We start from the raw sequence: 25,603 nt of genomic DNA, 5'->3' as shown, positions 1-25,603 counted from the left end.
ACATTGTAGATTCTCACTGAAGGCATCAAAACTATGAATGAACACATGTGGAGTTATGTACTTAACAAAAAAAGGTGAAATAACTGAAAACATGTTTTATATTCTAGTTTCTTCAAAATAGCCACCCTTTGCTCTGATTACTGCTTTGCACACTCTTGGCATTCTCTCCATGAGCTTCAAGAGGTAGTCACCTGAAATGGTTTTCAAGCAGTCTTGAAGGAGTTCCCAGAGGTGTTTAGCACTTGTTGGCCCCTTTGCCTTCACTCTGCGGTCCAGCTCACCCCAAACCATCTGGATTGGGTTCAGGTCCAGTGACTGTGGAGGCCAGGTCATCTGCCGCAGCACTCCATCACTCTCCTTCTTGGTCAAATAGCCCTTACACAGCCTGGAGGTGTGTTTGGGGTCATTGTCCTGTTGAAAAATAAATGATCGTCCAACTAAACGCAAACCGGATGGGATGGCATGTCGCTGCAGGATGCTGTGGTAGCCATGCTGGTTCAGTGTGCCTTCAATTTTGAATAAATCCCCAACAGTGTCACCAGCAAAACACCCCCACACCATCACACCTCCTCCTCCATGCTTCACAGTGGGAACCAGGCATGTGGAATCCATCCGTTCACCTTTTCTGCGTCTCACAAAGACACGGCGGTTGGAACCAAAGATCTCAAATTTGGACTCATCAGACCAAAGCACAGATTTCCACTGGTCTAATGTCCATTCCTTGTGTTTCTTGGCCCAAACAAATCTCTTCTGCTTGTTGCCTCTCCTTAGCAGTGGTTTCCTAGCAGCTATTTGACCATGAAGGCCTGATTGGCGCAGTCTCCTCTTAACAGTTGTTCTAGAGATGGGTCTGCTGCTAGAACTCTGTGTGGCATTCATCTGGTCTCTGATCTGAGCTGCTGTTAACTTGCCATTTCTGAGGCTGGTGACTCGGATGAACTTATCCTCAGAAGCAGAGGTGACTCTTGGTCTTCCTTTCCTGGGTCGGTCCTCATGTGTGCCAGTTTCGTTGTAGCGCTTGATGGTTTTTGCGACTCCACTTGGGGACACATTTAAAGTTTTTGCAATTTTCCAGACTGACTGACCTTCATTTCTTAAAGTAATGATGGCCACTCGTTTTTCTTTAGTTAGCTGATTGGTTCTTGCCATAATATGAATTTTAACAGTTGTCCAATAGGGCTGTCGGCTGTGTATTAACCTGACTTCTGCACAACACAACTGATGGTCCCAACCCCATTGATAAAGCAAGAAATTCCACTAATTAACCCTGATAAGGCACACCTGTGAAGTGGAAACCATTTCAGGTGACTACCTCTTGAAGCTCATGGAGAGAATGCCAAGAGTGTGCAAAGCAGTAATCAGAGCAAAGGGTGGCTATTTTGAAGAAACTAGAATATAAAACATGTTTTCAGTTATTTCACCTTTTTTTGTTAAGTACATAACTCCACATGTGTTCATTCATAGTTGTGATGCCTTCAGTGAGAATCTACAATGTAAATAGTCATGAAAATAAAGAAAACGCATTGAATGAGAAGGTGTGTCCAAACTTTTGGCCTGTACTGTGAGTGAGTACACCCCCCCCCCCCCCCCCCCCCATTTTTGCAAATATTTCATTATAACTTTCATGTGACAACACTATAGAAATGACACTTTGATATAACTTAAAGTAGTCAGTGTACAGCTTGTATAGTAGTATAGATTTACCTTCCTCTGAAAATTACTCAAAACAATTTACAGTTGTCTTGGTGCTCTTCACCAAGGTGCCACACATGCTGAAAGAGCACCAAGACAACTGTCCCTTGCCTACAGTCAAGTATAGTGGTGGCAGCATCATGGTTTGGGGCTGCATGAGTGCTGCCGGCTCTGGGGAACTCGGTTCATTTAGGGAAACATGAATTCCTGTGCACCTGTGGGGCATCCTCAAGCTGAAGGTGGAGGAGTGCAAGGTGTCTTCACATCCATCTGCTCCATGATGTCATCATGGAGGATTGGGAGAGGATTCCTGAAGCAACCTGTGAGCTCTGGTGAATTCCATGCCCAAAAGGGTTAAGGCAGTGCTAGATAATAATGGTTGGCACACAAAATATTGACACTTTAGGCACAATTTGGACATGTTCACTGTGGGGTGTACTCACTTATGTTGCCAGCTGTTTAGATGTTGATGGCTGTGTTTTGAGTAATTTTCAGAGGAAGGTAAATCTATACTACTATACAAGCTGTACACTGACTACTTTAAGTTATATCAAAGTGTCATTTCTATAGTGTTGTCCCATGACAAGATATAATGAAATATTTCCAAAAATGAGAGGGGTGTACTCACTTATGTGAGATACTGTATGTGGATAAAAAAAAAAATACAATAAACAACAACGACAGTAATTGAGTCCATATAGAATTCAATGTCAGAGTTATTGCACAATGCCCATAGACCACATATTTCAAGTATTTCCTCTATAAGTGCTAGTGCTGATAGATTAATATAAATATAGACCAACGGTCACATTTCACAAAGTGCTAAGTGCAGGTGATATTGCACTATGCCCATGAAGTGCTACATGCTGATATTTGAGTGAAGAATATACTACCCATGATTACATATTTGATTATTTCTGAGCCACACTTTTAAGTGACCCTTGAAAATAGCAAGGCTGGAGCTTTCTCTGATTGAGGGTGGTAATGAGTTCCATAGGGTGCTTCCTCTGAAAGACAGAGCATTTTGACCAACGGAGGTTCGTCTCAGTGGAACCTTGCAGTCACCTCTAACAGTGGCTCTAGTAGTTCGAGCTGAGGAGTTATCGATTGTCATTTGTATAATGTGTTCGGACAGTGGCGGTGGAGCCAGCCCATGTAAGACTTTATATGAAACAAACCACTCTGAAATTTTCAAAGTTTAGTAGCTTGTACTTTGGAAGGATGGCACAATGATGGTATGTTAATTGCTTTTTGTCAAGGATTTTTATCGCTTTTTTATAGAGAGACTCAACTGGCTTGAGTGCCATAGCTCCAGTTAGGGACCAACTAGGATTCAACATATCAAGTTTCTATTCAAACAGCTATATTGACTTTACATTTTTTAAGTCATGTGCACTCATGAGCAAACCACATTTCACTCTGACAGCCAAACTGGTGGGCCTGACCTATTATCTCTTAATAGGAACAGCTAGAATTGACTGGACCCATTCTATTGATTGTGTTTGCACTCCCAAGTAGTGGTGATCACATGCTCTCTTCACAATCTGTACAGCAGTAATATAGCATTTTGTTATGTTTTTTAGTTTTGCCCTGGTATGAAAAGGCTGCACCTAGCTTTTTGAAAAGAATACATAAGTACTTAATGCTTAGTATATCATTTAGACCTATTTTTGATCCCTTATAATCATTTAATAAAAACAAACTTTTGGTAACAATACAGCTGTAATTCATTAACAAATTGCTTTCTAACTTTCTAATGGGCCATCGGCTCTGCAGGCATAGATATTTATAAGTCTTAAGTAAGGGTTTTCAAGACAGCACATTTAATCTGCTGTTGTAAGTTATCACTAAAGGAATCTTAATTCAGAGTCTCAATCTCTCTCCAGAAGGCACTTGCACTTCAAAGCAACCACACAACCATGTGAGAAATGGTCCTGAAGTAAGGGACTGTTCTTACTCATGAGAGGGGAGGAGGTTCAAAATGGGGGAGAGACTTCACATATTTTTTTAAGTACTGAGTCATGTTTTTTTTTTAATTATTATTATTTTTTTTTTATTTGGCTTAGGAGAGAGGCATTCAAGTCTAAACTGTCACACTTTGCATTAATTTTAAATACCCTTGGAACCCCAAAACCAAGTGGGTTTGAAAAACATGTTTCCTTAAAAAAAACCCACCATTTATCATAGTCAAAAATGGTCATATATGGTTGTTTATGGTAGAGGGAGAGTTATGCATTTTCCTCAAGTCACTCAAGGAGGCTTAACGAAAAAATATTTGTAGCTCCAGAAAGGGTCATGATATATTAAAACACTAAAGTCACACCCCAGCCACCCCCTTACTCTGATAAATAACGCATAGTCCCTAACAATAACTTGAGTGTAACTGTACTATTTTCTGCAATACACCAGATACTTCCTGAGGCTGTAAGATTGTTGCTTGAAAAAAAATGATGTTACACACTCCGGTGCAATGGGTGGCGGTATGCACCTGTACACGTTGGTTCTCCATTCGCCTTTAAATAAGAGAAGAAGACCACAGACGGAGAGCACATTTGATTGGACCATGGATATACACGTTAGACCAGCCGTTGGCTTTGGCGTGATGCGAAAGAAACTCTCGCTGCTTCCTCTTAGTTGGTTATGCAATGTAATTAATGACGTTAGTAAAGATACACAGATTAGTGCTGAACAATGTGCGACAATGCTCCCAAAACACACCAAAGAAATCCAGAGGAGATATGTCTAAAGGAGATATGTTTCCAAGCTGTCAGGAAACACTTCGCTGCCCTGTGCACTGAGGCTGTTCTCGGTAAGTTATGTTCCTCTACCGTCAACGGTAATTAGCCTTGAAGAGCATGAACAGACCATCGACATTATGCCAGTAGAAGCTAATGTTATCATTAACGGTAGCGACACACACCATAAGTGAAGACAGCCAGCTACACTGAACTCCATTCAGTCATTTACAAGTTGTGGACATATTGTTCAGTGAATGACTCAAAACAGCTTCCGAAATAAGTTTCTTGTAAAATCTCATAAGTCAGAATCAGCTTTAATATCCAAGTAACGTTACATGGAATTTGACTCTGGTTTTTTTTTTTTTTTTTTTTTTTTTTTTTTTTTACATCTTAGCGTTGTACAGAAATTAACATAACTAGCCTTGCAACGGTATGCGATTTTCGCGGCATAACTAGCAACCTTTCTTGAAACCTTTTTGTCGATGGAAGTATGTCTAAAAAGTCTCCCTTTTGAAAATAACAAATAAAGTTGAAATTCTCCATCCTGTTGCATTTTTTAATATCACAGATAGCAAATGTACGATTTTGTGCTAAGTGCTGTCCCTTAATGCCTGTGGATATTCTTATTCATCCAGGTCATAGTTATCTCAAGGCAATTGAATCGAACGCAACTGCACTTGGTTTTGTCTGAGAAGACGTTTCACCTCTTATCCAAGAGGCTTCATCAGTTCATGCTTGTCTGACTAGGCTGGAACTAGTCTGACAAACTGGTGTGGAAGCACCCAGGTATTTAACCTCGGGGGAGGTCTTCACAAGGCCAATGATGTCACTGGTTCGTTAGTGCTCCAATGGTGTGTCAACGACAGTCGTTGAAACTCCTGCTGCAACGCTGCAATTGGAGTCGTTAGAGTCACATGAGGCCATTTGTGAACGACCATTGTTTTTAGAGGTTAAGTTGTTAAACCCCCTGGGCAAGGATGAAAGGACAGCATTATAGGTGGGGGATAGGTGGTGTCGCAGACCTCCTCCTCTACTGAGAGATGGCTTTTCCAATTTCACATAGATGGCTTCTTTCATCCTTGCCTAACATAACGCCTTGCATAACAGGTTGATATATATTTTGTTTTGAATCAACTAAACTTTACAGCACTTCACAGAAACCTCCGCTGCCACTAGTGTTTTGGAGGTGTAACTGCAGAGTGGCACACACACACCACTGCAGAAGTAAAAATGCTCACAACGGCATAGGCTACGTGCGTATCGTCTACGCACAACCATGAATCCCCTATAATTTTACAGTTTCTGGCTTCGATATATGGTGTAATTATGGCAATTTTTAAAGAAAACATGCCATGTTAAATTTGTATGCCCTACTCTAAGCCAAAATAATAAAAAAAACATAAGTCCCTCTCCAGTGATATGCCTCCCCCTTTTTGCAGCACCCCCTCCCCACTCATAAATAACCAACAATCCCTTACATGTAGTGATTTTTTTTGTTGTTCTTGCTGATCACCTGTGATGAGGGCAATTATTAACAGTTTTCCACTGTTGGAATGTCCTAACATTAACCAATCTGTCATCTCATAGATCTTCCAACACCTCTCATTCAGGATCTTCTTCCTCATCTGACTGTATGTCAGCTTGATGAGCTCCAGCCTCCCCTAAACCAGAGAGGTAAGAACTACAGTTGAAGTGCTAAGATAGCATTTTCTATTTTTTCTTTGTTCATAGAGACGGTACCTTTGTTTTGATCAGAGGACGTCATGATTAAGTTTCCATTTATCCGTTTTGTTAACCTTGTCTCAGGGATATCAACTCACTCAGGATGGATCGGAATCCTCCAGCAACTGCCTGGAGCTAACCGCGTATGTGCAGCATCTTCTTTAACAATGAACAATCTCATATAGTAATATTTGGAACTCAAATGTGATATGTGCCCTTTGTTACGTTTCAGGCAATAGACTTCAACACAGAAGAAGATGCCAAACATGAAGTTATGAGAATGCTTTTTCCTCTTGTATTGTATGGCTATAAGAATCTTTATGTCAACAGAAACATCACAAATTTAAACACCCCATCCTTCTTGTTGGCTGCAGCTAAATGTGTCAAACAGTTTTTACTCACCACACCATTTGACAGGTTTATTGCTGAGCAGCGCCCTCTTCTGAACCTTTTAGAGAGGCGTATCTGGAGTGTAAATGTATCACACAACATTGATCTATCAAAGAGGAAAATACAAATTGCGTTGTATGTCCTCCATCGCCTGCTAGACCACGGGGTGGCTAAAAAAATTGTTGTACATACGCATTGTCCCATAGTTCTGGCCTGGCTCCTACATGGCAGGGGATCTCAGTATATAAACCCTGAGCTGAAGAACCTAATGCATAGCCAAAAGGCAGGCTGTTTTTCACAAGCAGCCTCAGCCAGTGCAGACGGTGCCAGTTGCAGTCCATGTCTTGAGACCAGGGCTTCAGAAGATCAGGATGATCAAGTCACTCCCTGCAAACGCTTCAAGTTGGATTCACTGTCTGCGGAGGAGGAGGAATCTGGAAAAGTAAACTCTGCTATGGACCCGCAGGTTCTCTGTCAAACCTTCACACCGAGTGATGATTTCTCAGCAGGGCCTTGTCCACAGGGACAGATTGAGTGTCTGGAGATAGGGCAGTGTGGGACCAACTCCCTGAGAGTGCTGAACTCTGCCCTGCCCACATTTTTCTGCCTTCGCTCTCTAATTCTTCACAGCTTTGGTAAGTTTGCTAATTAATGTGCCAGTAAGTTCAGGGGTGGGGGTGTTCAGGGCTTGTTATGATCTTTGTACCATGAATCAGTGCCTCCACACTATCAGCAAAACAGATTGAAGTCTATGAATTTCATCTAGCACTGGCAACAGATGACAATAATAGGTGCCCTGTGTGTATCCAGTCAATGAACTGCAGTGTTTCTAAGTCCACCTTATAGTACCAGGTCTGTGTGTTAGGTACCCCAACAGAGGGGTGACCAAAAATGGGGATGGTAAGGAATGGTTCCATTAGAACCATCCACAACTTTTCACGGTAGAAACATAAAAAATGTGTACCGAAGTGAACTGAACTGTACAGGACTGCTAGGTGGAAAGAGGGCTTGAGGTGTTAAATACCTTTCTTTGCTCGTAGAACATTTGCAGAGCTTATTTTTGGAAGTATTTTAAATCCAGCATTGATTCTATCCATGTTTTCTAGCTTGCAGTCTTCTTCCTAGCTGCCTTTGTTGGTGCATTGCTACATAGCTTCCTGTAGATGAGTGGAATAGTGTGAAACCATTGGCAGGAATATGTGTCAACTGTGGGCAAACAAACAAAACGGGGACCTAAAAAACTGTAGACAGTCCTGCTGTATTGAATCCATTTAACCAGTTGACAAAACTGAAATAGAGGATTGTTGATTAGATTGATTAGTATTTGATATATAGTTGTATAGATGTTAGATATTGTATAGATAGATATTGTATTTATGTAGATATGTATATATTACATATTATATGGATGTAAGCAGTGTGTATGTATCCTATATTTATATATATGTGTATGTATGTATGTGTGTGTGTGTGTGTGTGTGTGTATGTATAGGTACATATTATATTTATATGGATTTTTTTGTAGTATATTTATATTATGTCTATATTGATACTTGTATGTATGGTTTGTGTAGGGACCTTCTGGTGCTCGGTTGTGTTGGGCCTGGCCAGAGCCCTGAAGCAGCTGTCTGACAGCTCCCGCAGCTCTCTCACTGATCTGAGCATCAGCATCCTGCCCCAGACCAGTCTCACAGAGATCTTGCTGGATGCAAGCCCCAACATAACGTCCTTGCACGTGGAGATCCAGACTGTGATGTGGGTACCAGGCCTCTTCGAACATGATCCCAGGCCTGCAGGGTCAGACATGTCAGGTGCTGTGAAGCCTCTATCAAAGTGAACTAAAACTTTAAGTGAGCAGGACTGAAAGTGTATTATACCTGTTGAAACACAAAACAAGTGTTGAACCACCATGAAAGGTTGGATTATACAGTTTTTCCAAGGTGACATCTGTAAATGCTTTATGTTATCCAAGCAGCAGTCATCGACCCAAACATAGAAATAAAACTGAGAAAGACAGTACACAGGAGAAGCTGGAACTAGCAGATGTTTGGCATGTTTGGCTTAAAAGATGACTTAAATGACTCATTGATAATCAAAATTGTCGCTGAATCTTAATTGTGTTTGCACTAAATAACTTTGTACTCACCAACTTAATAGTTGACATCTGGGAGCACAGTGACATCACTGAAAATAAGTCAGATGGGTCAAGTAACAGGAAGAGTCGGACAAACTTATTTGGAAGAAAAATTTAAAGGCCCTGACGCACCAAGCCAACAGTCAGCCATCGGTTAATTTTGGACAGTTGGTGAGCATCCGTCACCCTAGTTGTCCCAGTGTGTCTTGCACCATTGCCCCTCCTCAAACCCTGTCGGCCCCCATCAGCTGTTTTTTGCAATTCAGCATGTTTATTTTGGCGTTGGTGACAGCGGAGCCCATCGGTGAATGAAATCTCTCTGATTAGCAGTTCAGCTCAGTGCATAAGAAGAGAATCAAATAAAAAAAGTAAACAAAGTCAAGAGGGAGTGAGACCAAAACAAACTTGTTACATAAGGTAAGATTATTTTTCTTTAGCCATTGAGCTCTTCAGCAGAAATGTTTCCTGATGGATTATGTTATTTGTCACTGGCATACAGAAAATATGCTCTGTTCTTCCAACACTGGATTATGTTGTTAATGTGCCAACAGGCTAACTAGCGCCAAGACGTTCTTTCGGTTTCCCTTCATGAATGATAAATGCAGACTACTGCCGTCTGCTGGTGTGGAGTTATTTCCGCTCACACAGGCCAAGACACAGGCGATATGAGGCAAAACAGCATGGGGCCTTCATTGCTGCTAGTTGTCTGAAGTTGGTTTGGTGTGTCTGGGCCTTCAGGCAAATAGTGAAATTCTTACGCAAGATGTCCATTGTAAACATCCATCACAGTTTACAGACAGAATAAGGCCTAAGTAATCCACCTCATCCATTTGGTCCGCTAACAATTGGGAAGTCTAGAGGAGTCGCAAGATCCAATCTTTGTGTCCCCATTCAAGTGAGTGGAGCGCTATACCGGAAGTTGCTGGTTCAGCTGGTGCAAGTCTCTAGTGTGCCTGTTCTATGGGCCCAATGATACGGAAGTAGTGCTGATCATCTGGGTACTTTTATACCACTGAGCAATTTCATAGGAATGAATGAGGTCCCGCCTTCAATGCTGTATTCAGTTCTCTTAATACATCTATGAGTCAGTCACATTAACTGTCTATGGTTGGTCATAGTGGTTAATCTTGGTGCCTAACCACCAAGGGCAGTTCTTATCAAAAGTAATTCACCTTCAGTTAGCAAATATTGCTTTGCTTTTTAACAAATTTTTAACTGATATTGAATAAGCATGTTCTAAAATGTCCTTGCGGAGCTCTGGTACCTGTAGTGCTGTCTGCATTTGTATTGTTAACAACCAAACTAAGCTAAATATGTGGCTTCAACAACAGTGTGGTGAACATGCACCCAAAACACAAAGGGATTGTTCCCATAACAACGGTACAGTTTCCATTATCGGCCTACAGAGACGAAAAGATCGCCACCTCTCCCATATAATATCAGATCGGCATGTATTCAATGATAAAAAGCACTGTCCCCATACAGAATCAATCCGGGACGTATTTTCATGCACAACCTACTGTAATGGATACACTGCGCTTTTACATGCTTAGAATGACAGAAGAAATATTAAAACCAAGAGTTTCACAAGAGATAGTGGATTAGTATTTAATTAAAATTTGTGGAAGAGAATGACACCCAGAATGACAGCTCTGTCACTTAATGTCAATACATGATATCGCTGTCTTTACCTATCTGACTGCATTCTCAACTTACGTTAGAAAATTTCCTGTTATAAAATACACTGAGCAGTATACTTTGAATTATGTGTTTAATGTTAGTCATCTAGGCTGAGAAAGTGTTCATATCATATAAAGTTGTTGCCTAGAGTTATTGATTTTACTACTACTTTATACTATTGGCAATACTGCAGTCTGCTGCTAAATTTGACATAATGTTTAACTGTAGAATTCCGATTTAATAAATTAGCAATTATAAAAATGTGTAAAACTGCATTGTTAAGGCAGAGGAGCAGAGCATTAGCTGGAAAACATCACGTTTGTTCACTTTACATGGAACTAAGATTAATACTGAGTCATGTTATGCCAAATGTGTAAACATCTGTTAATGAATCATTAGAAATCATAAATCATCTTTTAAAAGGACTAGATGTTTACAGTAAGATAGCTCAGGCTCTGTTAAATTTAACAATATGTTAACATAGCAAGGCAAGCTAATCGCTAACAAGCTTGCTTAAAAAGAAAAACAACCAAATGCTTTGAGATGGCTGTTGGAGCTGGCAGAGGTATGATCACATTATCCTGTTTGAGGTGTAACAGGTGGTGTGTTCCACGTGTTCCTAGGGACGAGGTTTAGTGTGTCATCACCATTGGAAAAACGCTGGTTCCGGTTCAGCGGTGAAGTTGCGCCCATAATTCATGCAAGGTATCATGGGGGCTAGGAATAAGGTGGATAGAAGTAAATTAAGAGTTGTATTAAATCTGCTAGTTTTGGTTGTATCCATATGGTTGAATGCACTTATTGTAAGTTGCTTTGAATAAAAGGGTCAGCTAAATAAATACATTGTAATTTAAACTAAACTAACTTGTTCAAAATGGATCAATATAGCAGAATGATACTGACTTCTTGATAGTGATACTGATACTAAAGCAGTTTAGTGTCTTTCCTAACTCCCAACAGAGCTGTCCCTGGAGAAGCTAGTAATCAAAGTATCTGAGCTCCAACAAACAGATCTGCACCTCGTCACATCTGTGCTGAGACGCTCTCCACATCTCACCTCACTTCACGTAGCCGGGATGAGATTACCAGCTGGCACCTCTCAGAGTCAACTCCTAACCACTCTCTTAGGTAAGTCTGATGTCACTGTTAGGGGTTCACAACAGTTTGATAGTTCAAGGACAGTTAACCCCAAAATAAAAGAACTAGGGCTGTCAAACGATTAATTTCTTAATCACTATTAATTACATCTTTAATTGCATGTTTAAAGGAGCTATATGTAAGAAATCTAAAGCAAATAGTCGTAAAATCATCCTAATGTGTCACAGAGACTAAGGAATAATGTTAATATAACATACTAATCTCACCGACAACAATAGTACAGCCAGAATATTCGCATTTAAAAAAAAAAAATTACGGTCCGTAAATCATGTTTATGTTTTGAATTTGTGTTTTGGCCACCCACCGCCGTCTACCAGTCACGCAGTGAGTAGAGTCTCAGCATCAGTTACAGTTACAACTGAGCTACAGCAGCACAGCAAGCAGCGTTAGCAGTGTCCCGGTACATAGCATTAGCAGCCGGCTCCTCCTCAGCTGTATCCCGGCAGCAGCGTTAGCAGCAGAGAAGCCGGACTTGCTCGAACGGTCCGCTGGAAAACCGAAGATCAAGGACACGGCGACGCAGCCCTGCCACGGCAGCCGCCTGTGGGCAAACAAATCAATCTCCAGCGTGCCGCTGTCCAGCAACCTCAAATCTGAGCTTGACGCTAACTTTTTTCCCCAAGGAGCATATGTGCTCCTAAGTTGAAAAAGTAAGGAGCGCACAAAGAACTTTAGGGGCACAATGTAAAATGATCAAATAATGTGTTTTCCGTAATAAACGTGATGCAAATAGACATTTACAAGCAAAATTATTTATAAAGTTTTGAAAACGTATTGCAATTTAATTTTTTGTCTTAATTTTGTCTTTAATGTTATTATCTTATATGTATTATCTTTGCAATATGATTATTTTATATGATGTTATTACTATTCTAAAACATTCTCCACGTCCTCTGAAACTCTGCAGGACTTAAGCCTCTTTCACACAGAGCTTTCGCGGCGCCCACCGCGGGGTAGGGCGCAGGGGACAGGATTTGGGGGAGTGCAGGCTCGTTCAGGAGCTACAGCTCCATGGTGACCGCTTTCGGGTCTACTTAAGGCTCTTCTCTGCTAGTGGATGCGCGGCGCCGAGGTGTCGTCACAGCGCGTTGCGGTGAAATTAAAAAAATTTCAATTGTCGCGCGCCGCTCAGCTTGGCGGCAGAGCGGTGCGCTCTTGCGCCGCGGTAGCACATACACAATGAATGGGTTCGTCGGTGGAGGTCTGCGCTTTGCGTGCTCTGTGTGAAAAGGGCTTTATTTCCACCCTGCCCAGCAGCGGTACCGTGTTGAATGGTCCCTAAAGGCCTCTACACATGATCAGCTGTAAAACCGCTCTGCGCTGGCTGTCCCATTGTTTGTCTATGGAGAGGGCAGCAACGCCTGACAAAGCGGCACTGCTACCCTTGGCGTCGCGCGCGATATTCATTGTGCTGACAGTGGCTTGGAAAACTGCCCATAACCGTGTCACACGGGGAAGAGGGAAGGCGGCTGGAGTTCCTCCAACATTTGTGGTTAGATTGTCATAATTTTTTATTGACAAAAATATAGGCTGCTTCGGCTGATTTTTTTATGCGCACATGTGCCCCTAAATATTTTTTACAGTTCGCACACACCTATTTTTAGTTGCAAATGCAAGTGAAACGCTCGCACTGTCGAGCCCTGTATATATATTGTATAAATTTTATTTATTTATTTTTTTCCTCCCCACTGACTTGGTCAACCCATGTGAAATTTGGCACAGCGGTAGAGGGTAATGGGAGGATGCAAATGAAGCAATATTACATCAATTGGCCAAAGGGGGGCACTACAGCAACCAATTGAAATTGCAAACTTTAAATGGGCATATCTCATGCCCTGTATGTCATAGAGACATGGAACTTTGCACAGAGATATCTCTCCTCATGAGGAACAAATTAGCCTCAAGGACCCATAACTTCCGGTTATATAGATTTTCCGCCATTTTAAATTTTTTGAAAAACACTTAAAATCAATCCTCTTCCTTCTGTGGCGATTCGCTCACTCTAGAATAGTCCTTCCTTGGCTTTGGTGATGTGGTTGCCTGCTAACATCAGTCTAATGAGCTGCACCTGTATGCTCAGCTTGTAGGTCGTAGCTCAAAAGTACTTTGGTGATATTTTAATTAATACACAAGGTGCATATTACTTTAAAATTCTCACTGAACCAACTTGGAGTTTTTTAAAAATGAAAGGAGCCATTCAGAAGCTCAGTGGTGTCTTTATTTTCCATCACTCTGGCAGCAGGAAGCTGCTGCGGCGGGTTGACTACAAGTAAGGGTGCATTTAGGGACAAAATAGCAGCACGCGATTTAAAAAAAAAAAAAAAGTGTCCTGTTCAGACCAAGGGGAAGCTGGCCATCCCCCAAAGGCAGTGATAGGGGAAACATGCCATGGATCAAAGTCATTAAACTGTCAAGAACTGGCATCCTGTGTTCTATGAACATAAAAACATATGTCTGGTGATATCCTATATTTTTTAAGTGTTATGTGCGTATCAAGCCTGATATATCTTATTCCTGTTTTCCATAGAGCTCCATTGCTGTCTGGAAACTATTATTAACACATCAGTAAGCCACACTGTGTCAGTGGGGGACATTTTTTTTTCATTACCATGAACACACGCACTGCAGTTTATTAGATTCAGTCCTACATACACCATCCGGCTGCCCCAAATTCTCTTTAGAGCACCAAATGTTGATTAATGCACCACTGCAAATATTCCCAATCCAATCTTGTTCTCCTCTTTGAGTTTCTCTTGTAAAAGCTACAGTGGCCTGCTGTTTTAGCAAATAACTGAGCATTAAAAAACACTCCAGTTACATTTCTGAGTTGTTTTGACAGATAAACGTCTTCAGAAGGAAATGGTAGACTTCAAAACAAGAGCCACAGACAGGGATGGGAAGTCAGAAAATATTAAAATATGGACTAACACGTTGCTGTTTTTCAATCTCTTCACTGGATTTGTTGATTATTATGAAATGGCTCAGAGATTGAGTGGGTAGTCCACCAATTGGAAGATCAGCAGTTCGATCCCCGGCTCCTGTCTGCATGTTGAAATATCTTTGAGCAAGATACTGAACCTGAACCCCAAAATTGCTCCCAATGATGCTTCCATCAGTGTGTGAGTGAGTTAAAAAGTGAGTAGCAGGTGGCACCTTGTATGGTAGCCTTGGCCACCAGTTTATGAAGGTGTGTGTGTGAATGGGTGAATGTGACTTGTAGTGTAAAAAGCACTTTGAGTGGTCGGATGACTAGAAGGGCGCTATACAAATGCAGGTCCATTTACTACCTGTTGAGACATGGATACATGCGGTATTGGGTAGTTTAAAAATGTCAAAACCACATATCAGCTGGTAGAGGTTTTTTTTTGTTAAACATTAACATGAAACAATCTTGATACAGATATTATACTATTCATTTACAGTACAGGCCAAAAGTTTGGACACACCTTCTCATTCAATGCATTTTCTTTATTTTCATGACTATTTACATTGTAGATTCTCACTGAAGGCATCAAAACTATGAATGAACACATTTGGAGTTATGTACTTAACAAAAAAAGGTGAAATAACTGAAAACATGTTTTATATTCTAGTTTCTTCAAAATAGCCACCCTTTGCTCTGATTACTGCTTTGCACACTCTTGGCATTCTCTCCATGAGCTTCAAGAGGTAGTCACCTGAAATGGTTTCCACATCAGTTGTGTTGTGCAGAAGTCAGGTTAATACACAGCCGACAGCCCTATTGGACAACTGTTAAAATTCATATTATGGCAAGAACCAATCAGCTAACTAAAGAAAAACGAGTGGCCATCATTACTTTAAGAAATGAAGGTCAGTCAGTCCGGAAAATTGCAAAAACTTTAAATGTGTCCCCAAGTGGAGTCGCAAAAACCATCAAGCGCTACAATGAAACTGGCACACATGAGGACCGACCCAGGAAAGGAAGACCAAGAGTCACCTCTGCTTCTGAGGATAAGTTCATCCGAGTCACCAGCCTCAGAAATGGCAAGTTAACAGCAGCTCAGATCAGAGACCAGATGAATGCCACACAGAGTTCTAGCAGCAGACCCATCTCTAGAACAACTGTTAAGAGGAGACTGCGCCAATCAGGCCTTCATGGTCAAATAGCTGCTAGGAAACCACTGCTAAGGAGAGGCAACAAGCAGAAGAGATTTGTTTGGGCCAAGAAACACAAGGAATGGACATTAGACCAGTGGAAATCTGTGCTTTGGTCTGATGAGTCCAAATTTGAGATCTTTGGTTCCAACCGCCGTGTCTTTGTGAGACGCAGAAAAGGTGAACGGATGGATTCCACATGCCTGGTTCCCACTGTGAAGCATGGAGGAGGAGGTGTGATGGTGTGGGGGTGTTTTGCTGGTGACACTGTTGGGGATTTATTCAAAATTGAAGGCACACTGAGCCAGCATGGCTACCACAGCATCCTGCAGCGACATGTCATCCCATCCGGTTTGCGTTTAGTTGGACGATCATTTATTTTTCAACAGGACAATGACCCCAAACACACCTCCAGGCTGTGTAAGGGCTATTTGACCAAGAAGGAGAGTGATGGAGTGCTGCAGCAGATGACCTGGCCTCCACAGTCACCGGACCTGAACCCAATCGAGATGGTTTGGGGTGAGCTGGACCGCAGAGTGAAGGCAAAGGGGCCAACAAGTGCTAAACACCTCTGGGAACTCCTTCAAGACTGTTGGAAAACCATTTCAGGTGACTACCTCTTGAAGCTCATGGAGAGAATGCCAAGAGTGTGCAAAGCAGTAATCAGAGCAAAGGGTGGCTATTTTGAAGAAACTAGAATATAAAACATGTTTTCAGTTATTTCACCTTTTTTTGTTAAGTACATAACTCCACATGTGTTCATTCATAGTTTTGATGCCTTCAGTGAGAATCTACAATGTAAATAGTCATGAAAATAAAGAAAACGCATTGAATGAGAAGGTGTGTCCAAACTTTTGGCCTGTACTGTATATCTTTATTTGTGTGACCAAGATATGTACCGAGCGGAACATTTTACAGTTGAAAATTTCTCTCTGGTGGACAAACTAAGCATTTCTGTACTGTAGTTAGTTGTTACTCATTTGTTGACATAAACACAGATACAGATACTGTACATCTACAATCAGCTAATATCTGTCTGTCCTGCCCTCATATCAACCTGGTCAATTTACCTGTCTAACTTTGAACCAAATGTACTCTGAAGTGCTGTTTGTAATGACGTGTGTTTAACCTCTAGAGTCAAATTACTTCTTGAGGAGTCTCAGCTTGGAGGATATGAACCTGTCTGATTGTCTCCCTCAGATCCTCAGTCTACTGAGAGACTGCAAGTTGGAAGGTAAGAGCTCTCAATGCCAACAGATGTTACAAGTCTTTTCCTAAATGTAAACTTGATCCCAACAGGTAGGAAGAAGCACCACACTACAAGTATGCTGCTGTGCATGCAAGGTCAGCATCTTGTTTTGCAGTGCACATATATGAAATGTGTTCTTCATACATAGGCCTCAGGTTGTAGTATGTGTAGAAGCACATGCACTAGTCTGCCACTTTGTGTATTGAAATATGAACAAACCGTCTTACAGTTAGACAAAAAGCTGCAGAGGACAGGCTCTCACTGCGTTTTCCTTAACCCGCACACCTCCAAAATTTCTTCAAGGTAAACACCTTACTGAGCCGTGCAGTGGAAAAACACTTGCACACTTTGGATGGATGCCTTTGTTATCATTTTAGGGAAGGTGTTAGTATTTTTTTTAACATATTTTTGGGGGCATTTTGCCTTTAATGGACAGGACAGCCAAGTGTGAAAGGGGGAGGGAGAGAGAGAGAGAGAGAGAGAGAGAGAGAGGGGATGACATGCAGCAAAGGGCCACAGGCTGGCCTCGAACCCGGGCCACTGCGGCAACAGTACATGGGGCGCCTGCTCTATCCACTAAGCCACTGATGCCCCGGGAAGGTGTTAGTATTTGACAGGGTTATACATAACAGCATTAATAATAAATTAACGCTGGTCTCATGGAATGTAAAGGGTCTTGGCCATGTGATTAAAAGGGGTTGCACTTTCTCTCAACTCACATTGCTGAAGCCAGACTTCATTTGTCTTCAGTAAGAACAAATTGGATTTTCTCAGATCTTTGAAGCACCTTTTACCTGCAAGGCAAGGGGTGTTGCTATTCTTTTTTGTAAAAATATCTAAGGTTGGAAATTAGCACCAGCCACCAGCCAAATGCTGGTACAATGTGCAAGTGCCTACTAGATGCCAAATATTGACAATCCTGATGTTTTGGGTTTTTTTAAGGCTTTTGATATGATACCAGCTTCCAGCCCCAGTGTCCTTATTGGAGGTGATTTTAATGGTAATTTAGACCCAATCGTGGACAGACTGTCTACAAAACCACCTCCATAGCCTCAGTGCAAATTCTTAATGACTTCATCGAAACAAGAAACATGGTTGATATTTGGCAACTGTAACATCCAACTGAAAAATCTTCTTTTTTTTTTACCTGCATGTCCATAGGTCTTACAATATGATTGACTATCTCCTGATGTCTTCTGAATTAGTACCTAGCATTACCAAGTCTACCTACCATGATATTTTGATAACTGATTACGGCCCGGTCTCCTTTCAGTTTGACAAATTCAAAACATTTTAGTCGATGAAAATTCATGACATTTTCATCAACTTTTAGTCATTGTGTTTTCTATATGTTTTTTAATCTTTAAACTACTCCAGTGTGGCTAATTCATGTATCAAAAATTAGAATCAAGGTGACAGGTTGTACAACTACAAATAATTTCTACACACATAGAAACTGTCATTTCTCCAGCAGTTTTTTGACAGGTTTAAGGGGTAATTTACAAGTTATTTACTGAAGTTTGCCAGCCAGAATGCTCATGCAGCATTTGAAGATAATTGCAAATATGGCTGTTTTGGATTTCAATGTGCAATAATCCACCACTAACATTTTTGCCTCATTTTTTTCCTCAATTTTTATTGCCAAGATCTGTTTTTAGCTCATCATCATCTCATTTTTTTGTGGAAAGTAGGTGGTTGACGAAAAATTTTCATCATAGTTTTCGTGAACAAAATTAACACGGATTTGAATCATCTACAAAATGTGAACTTAATGGTCATCCTATGTATATTGAAAGGAGAGTTGTAGATCCTTCCTCTTGCAGTCTGATTCCAGTAAAATTAAAAAAAAAAAAGTATATGTAAAATACTATCCATAGAAAATGTGTCAGCAGCCTTTTAGTAAAACCCAGACAGAAACATTTTGAACTTGAAAAATTAACCAGAGAAATTATGTGCAAGTCATCTTAGAAATGAGCAGGCTAATCAAGCCATCCACAGCCAAGCCAAACCCCCTCTGTCTAGCTGTTTTCTGTAAATGGTACTGTATGCTTTATATATAGTGTGTCTGTTTGTTATATCGTCATCAAATTGTAGAAGTCAAAAATAAAGTAATCAAAAAGAAAAACACTCACACACTGCCAACATGGTCATTACCTAGTGTGACTACCTTGGAAAATCCTATTTATTGTTAACAGAGTCTAAGTTGCCAGAGTCCAACACATAGGAACTTTAAACCAGTTCATAATGAAATGTAGTTTTGGCGGTGGCTCTGTATATTTACTGCTGTTCATAATATGACCTGGAGCTCAAAGTAAGAAATAAGGCATTAATGTAAAGTTCTCAAATTTGATCATTTTCAGAGCTTGTAGTGCAGAAGTATCACTTAGGGTTACAAGCATTATATATAAGCAAATATGTAAGTGTCTTCTCGACATAATAATTAAGGCCTTTGTCCTCTGAGTAAGGACAAAGTTGACATTACAGGGTATTTAAATCTGCTGTCATTTAAGCAGATACAGTATGCTAAAATTGCTTAATGCAGCTTTAGAGCACTTTACGCTCAGCGTTTCTTTTCAAACTGGAAGGTCTGAAACTGAATTCAGTATGTTTTATGAATTTCCTTGCCCTGAGCCCAGAACAGAGGGGCATTCTTTACCCTTCTCTTCTCTCTATCTCAGAGCTGCAGCTGAAAGACTGCCGCCTTCTTGAGAAGTGGAGGAACAAGGAGGAGAGTTTGCAGCAGCTGGTGGCTGCTGTGAAGACGATACCTTCTCTCCACACACTCAGCCTGGCTCAGAATCGGCTAGGTAAGCAAACCCTTCACATCTTTCCACTAAGAGACTCATTTAAAGGATATATCAGTAGTAACGCTGCTGGACTCTGGGCTGACACCCAGCATGATCGGTGGATCAGAGGAGCAGCTGTTGGTGAGTGAAAGCAAACTGAAGTGCACTCACTTTCACTGCCCCTGCTGCTTTGCTGCTCCATCTGTGGAGCAAATAATAACCAGACAGTATTCCAATGGTGCACCAGTTCAATGGTCCAGCTCCAAAAACAGAAAATCAAAATGTGGTGGCAGATGCTTTAGTCATGGTGGGTCACCACAATTAAATTAATGTGCAGCAAACCCCGCTGTACACTACCTGTTCAACAGCAAACAGCAGACAGATAGTGTTAAAGACTAGCTGTTGAAGACAGTGGAGCTTTGAACTGCTATGGACACATTTTTTTTTTAGGAGATCAAATCTAAAAGGAGAGTGAATATTGAATTTACACTTATCAGATGGACAAAAAACAAATGATCCTAATGTTACTCTGTCACACTTCAGGTGATAACGTTGTGTTGTGTTCACAGCTTGTTGTCCTTGCCAAAATCTCAAATTATGCCGGTTTAAACTGTCTGCTCCGGATAGGGATTAACAGAAAAAGTTTTGTTTTTTTTAAATTGTCTGAGTTTTCACTCCGTCCCAACAGTACTGATGGTCTTTTTTATTTTTATTCAAAGCTTCTATTGTGGTTTTCAAATGAAGCTTATGTAAAAAGTGTGTGCATGGGACACGGAAGAAGATGACTCACTGCACTGTTTCCTGCATTTATTCGCTCCTGCAGAAGACATAAACACATTATTTGCCTTCTGGTCTTTACTCCTGCACCTCTGTACCCCCAGCAACGCCAAACAGCACTGTCCAGATTTCTTTTCTTTTTTTTTTTTTTTTTTCTCAAAATTCTCAAAATACATATGCATTAATTTTTTTTGTTTTACATTACAATATGCATCCAACTCATTATACACATCACAAATCAAGAGTTTTAAAATTTAACAGGAAAGCATACAATCAGTTTACAACAAATCTCCTCAAAACCATAGAAAAAAATCCATATACAAGAAGAAAACAGTGCCACCTGTTGGACAAAGGAACACAGAGAGTGGGGTGGAGCGACTAAACAGAAACAACAACATTTATAATGTAACAAAGAAAAGCACATACCTGCAGAAGACATAAAAACACATTCTGGTCTTTTCTCCTGCGCCTCTGCACCTAAACATGCGAACACGCACAGTGTTTACACTTGGAAATGCAAGTTGTGCTACGTAGGTTACATGACACAGGGCGGACTGCCCTAGTAGAAATCGCGCCAAAAAAAGTGAAGCTAGAAGCACCTAAAAATGTATCAAAACAACACAAAACAGCTTAGTAGCACAATACTATGCAACAGTGAACAATATGCACCAAAGATTTCAACATAAATGGCTCAAAATCCAAAGAAAATAAAACTAAATCACAGCAGCATTTTCTCATACAAGCAATGCCCCAGCAACGCCAAACAACACTATGAGGTAGTGATGTGTCGGAACGGCTCTCAGAGCCGGCTCTTTGAAGTGAATGACGGGAGCCAGCTCCTGATCGGGAGCCGCTTCGTTTTTTTTTTTTTTTTTTCTGTTCAAGCCGCACGTGATTGGTCAATATGTGTGGTGTCGTCTGTGTGTCCGCGGTAAGCAGAAGGGGGAGGGGCGGCGGTTACAGACACACACAGCACAGTGAGCACATGAACAGGAGGGAGGGAGACAGAGAGAGAAAGAGAGCAGGCACTACAGAGAGAGGCAACATGCTGAAAAGGTAAAAAAGTTGAGAAAATGAATACAGCAGGAAAAGCAGTAAAATTTGGAATCATTTCAATTACACTGACAATACAAGGGCAGAGTGTAGAGTCTGCAAGATTAAAATCTCATATCCAAACAACCTGCACAGACACATGTATGAGAACTGTTCATCCATCAGTGCACTTGGAAGAAAAAAGACAAGCAAGCGAACCTGCTATTAATGAAGGTGCCAGTGTGTCTACTACAACTGCTGTTACAGTTTTAGTTATATTCTGTTGTGTGATTCTGTAAACTTCTCTATGTTGTTTCATTGTAAATAGTTACAAGTTTAAGATAGTTAAGTGTTGAATAGTAAAAAGTTAAAAGTTTAAAATAGTTAGTTTTTTTGTACTTTATAATTTATTTTTTGTAGCACTCTGTAGAGTATATAAAGCCATATAAATAATAAACATTTGATATAATGTATTTTTTTTTACATTAGTAATTTATTTTACACATGATTTTACGTGATTGTTGGTAATAAATTAATTTAAGCAACAAAAATCTGAGGAGCCACTTGGGAACCGAAAGAGCCGTCTCTTTTTAGTGAACAGAGCCAAAAGAACCGGATCTCTAAAAAGAGACGGAATTCCCATCACTACTATGACGGCAGGATGGAGGGGCTACAGAAGCCCAGGAGGTACGGAAAGGGCAGAGTGCAGGAAAGTCATTTCCACAGGAAAAAATTAATAAAAAGATAGTAAATGAAAATAACTATTTGAGATAAAATTCACAAATAGTCAAAATAATAATAAAATGATAAATTAAATTTAAAAAATACAAATTGGAAATAATAATTAATAAAGTGCATTTTTAACTCCATTACACTTAGAATCTCTGTTGCCATAATTACGATGTCATCACCCTTAAAAAAAACCTCTCTGGACAAAATCTGCAATTTGAATGAATTGATTCATTGGATTGGATTAGGGTTTTTTTGTTACAAAACAGATGCGCTCTCATTTTCTGGCTTTGTGCAGGCTCACATCTCAACTGCTTCTCACAGGTGTAACTGCGACCTCAAGTGTTTATTTATACTTTGAGTCTATTTTTTTCAACAATACATGTGTAAATGCAAGGTTGATGCCCAATGAAAAGGCACTGAATAAATATATTGATATATGCCTCTGGACAGAGTCAGAAAGCAGCACACTCTGTTCCAGTTTGTAATCCCAGACTCTCCGTTCATTTTTGCCCAGCAACTTGGAAGCAAGACACAGGAACTTCTTGGGTTTGAGGAGCTGGAGTGTTTATTGATGGACAAACTGTAATCTACACTGTACATTCACTACTACTAGACAACTTCAGTCACTTTGTCTTTGTTGCTAAACCAGACACTCATGCTACTCTTATAACAAAAGCATTTGCATCAGTGTTGATGGAAAACAGATCAGGAATATATAAAGTGCACACTGCACAGAATGTTTGGCTGCTCCTTTTGTTGCATGATGCTCTGAAATTCATGGCAGGACCAAACTGTTGGACAGTCGTTCCAGTATCAGCATGAATGCTGTCATCAAGCAAGCGCGACACTGACACAGCTTTAAATTCTACAATTAGTAAAGAAGTCACAATATGAGATTAACCTAATTATTATCTGCAGCTAAGCAGGAATACAAGGTTTAGCAGGATGAAGAGAAATGCAAAAAAAAAAAAAAAGCTGTGCAGCATTTCACTGCTGATTTAGGATTTGAATGTCAGTGTTATGAATGAAGCTTCAAACTATTCTGTACAGCCCTACTTTTATCTGTGCTATTGGTGTATGTCTAAATCACGAGTAACTTCGAAAGCAAATGTTTCAATTGTGTATTAATATGACTGTGTGTGTCAACAGCTAGAAACGTGTGTGTGCTGGCAGAACTGTTCTCAGGATCCTCACCAAGCTCAGTGAAACGGCTCGACATCAGGTGAGAGCTGCAGACAGTGGTCTAGATAAGAAGTCTTAGTTATTAGCTGATGTACCAATGGGTCAAATAGCATTTCAGTCATTTCCAAGTCAGCTGGGATACAGTAAAGACTCAGCACGTAGGCTCCTGTCCTGATGTTAAAGTTAAAATCTTCTACATGTTGTTGTGACTGAAGAGCTTAGCATGCTTTTATTGTATTTGTATTGCACAGGTCTGATTATGAAGACCTGCTCCTGAACTGGCACCATGACATCCAATACCACACCATCCCCACCACCCACACATATGATCAATTACTACAGCAGACCGACCCGCCAAGACAAGACCCATAGCCCAAACCCAAAACACAAATCCTATAATAACCATGCACTGTTCAAATCATTTGGTTAGGCAGCACTTTTAAAGTGATCGTTTTGGGAAGTTTCATACAAACAGATATAATATAGATAGCCTAATATAAAGTGCTCAGCCAAAACATTAAAACCAGTGACAAGTGAAGTGAATGACCAGCACATCTCTACAGAAAGATGAGAGATGTCCACTGGTCATCCCATTACAGTATAATGTTCTACTGGGAAACCTTGGATCCTGGCATTCACATGGATGCGACTTGACATGCACCACCCACCCAAACACCGCTTGCAGACCAAGTACGCTCCCTCAATCAGAGGGAGATCTGGCTAATATTGACGCTCAGTTGACGCCTTTAGCTCTTGTTCACATTCCTCTTGCCATAAGGGGGTGTTCTTGGTCTGTAAACGTGTTTGGGTGGGTGGAGTGTGTCAAGTGGCATCCACATGGTATTCAGTCTATATCGAATGTTTTTTTACCGACATTATATCATAAGTTCCATGTGCTGCGTTTTTGCCCTGAACAGCTCCAATTTCATTCAGCCTGCTGAGCTGCTGGAGTTTGCTAAGAGATTAAGGACACACCATCCACCACACCGCTTGACCCTTGACCTCAGGAAAAACCCAGGGGATCGAGACCCCGACACATGGAACACTGCACTGAAGAGGCTCCGCCCATTCTGTGATCTGCTGGTGGAAGGATGGAATTCCACTGACACAATGGCAGACTACATCAGTAATATGTGAACAAACACTCCCTGATGAAGTGAAAGGTGGCTGTTAAAAGTTAGCCCTTTATGAAAAGTTTGTCATTTTCTCTTGAACAGAAGACTGTTTGAATTCAGTTCAGACAATCGCAGATTCCAATGACAGGTGTTAATTGAGTTTTAGAGGTTTCTTGAACCACACCTGCAGCATGACTCACCCCCACTTTCCATTTGATGCAATATAATTCTAAACAGTATGTGTGTGTGTGTGTGTGTGTGTGTGTGTGTGTGTGTGTGTGTGTGTGTGTGTGTGTACACACTGTACTGAGCAATGAGATGAAAAGCAGAGAAGTGGATGAAGCTGTAGAAGTGCTTTTACATGTTCTTAATTTATTGAAATTTTGGTTTTATGATAACAGTTATGGTAGAAAATACATTGATCAGCCAAATATTAAAACCACTGACAGGTGAAGTGATCTGATTGAGCGTTCATGAGGCATGTGGGTACCCCAGATATACCCCTGATCCACAGTGGGGCCTCCTTAGATCACACTTGTCTCTGACCTGTATAGGCATGGAAACAGGATCTCTGTGGGTGTCCTGTGGAATCTGGCATTGGAGCATTGGTGGCAGATTCTTTGAATCTTGTGGGTTGTGAGGTAGGGTACCAGCAAATCCCAAGAATGTACCAGTGGACTGGGATCTGGGGCATTGGACGGTCAACACCTCAAGCTCTTTGCCATGTTCCTCAGGCCATTGCTGACCAGCATGGCACATTGTCCTGCTGGGGGGGTCAGTGGCATCGGGGAGTGCCGTTGCCATGGGGGGGGTAAAAGTGTTTGGATGGGTGGAGTGTGTCGAGTTGCATCCACATGAGCATCAGGACCCAAGGTTTCCCAGCAGAACATTGCACTGTAACAAGATGATCAATGTTACTCACCTCACCTGCCAGTGGTTTTAATATTTATGCTGATCAGTGTACATTAGTTTTGCAATTAGTTGTGTGACATATTTCATGACTTCTATGTATTTTACATTCATGAAATGTAACCTTTAATTTGTTCTCTTGTATCACAGTGCACAGTGTCAGAGTTGGAAATAAAAGAGTCTCCCATTAG

General features: G+C 40.9%; 1 protein-coding gene across 2 annotated transcripts; it reads left to right on the top strand.

The window, feature by feature from the left end:
* Positions 1 to 4,257: 4,257 nt before the first annotated feature.
* Positions 4,258 to 25,602, top strand: lrrc41 (leucine rich repeat containing 41). Of its 2 annotated transcripts, none has more exons than XM_033621938.2 (10): positions 4,258 to 4,501; positions 6,018 to 6,104; positions 6,237 to 6,295; positions 6,385 to 7,177; positions 8,117 to 8,353; positions 11,317 to 11,484; positions 16,766 to 16,864; positions 19,558 to 19,686; positions 23,356 to 23,428; positions 23,640 to 24,299. In XM_033621938.2, exons 1-10 carry the CDS (start codon positions 4,384 to 4,386, stop codon positions 23,758 to 23,760), a joined length of 1,884 nt encoding a protein of 627 aa, XP_033477829.2. In that variant the 5' UTR covers positions 4,258 to 4,383; the 3' UTR covers positions 23,761 to 24,299. The 2 variants fall into 2 exon arrangements, with proteins under 2 accessions (XP_033477829.2, XP_033477828.2); XM_033621937.2 differs by lacking the exon at positions 23,640 to 24,299 and adding an exon at positions 24,306 to 25,602 and having other exon boundaries at positions 4,260 to 4,501.
* Position 25,603: the final 1 nt, after the last annotated feature.

This window comes from Epinephelus lanceolatus, chromosome 6 (genome assembly GCF_041903045.1).
Source record: "Epinephelus lanceolatus isolate andai-2023 chromosome 6, ASM4190304v1, whole genome shotgun sequence".
Classification (NCBI taxonomy): Eukaryota; Metazoa; Chordata; class Actinopteri; order Perciformes; family Serranidae; genus Epinephelus; species Epinephelus lanceolatus.
Note: the sequence above shows the minus strand (reverse complement) of the source record. Positions and strands in the feature narration are given on the sequence as shown.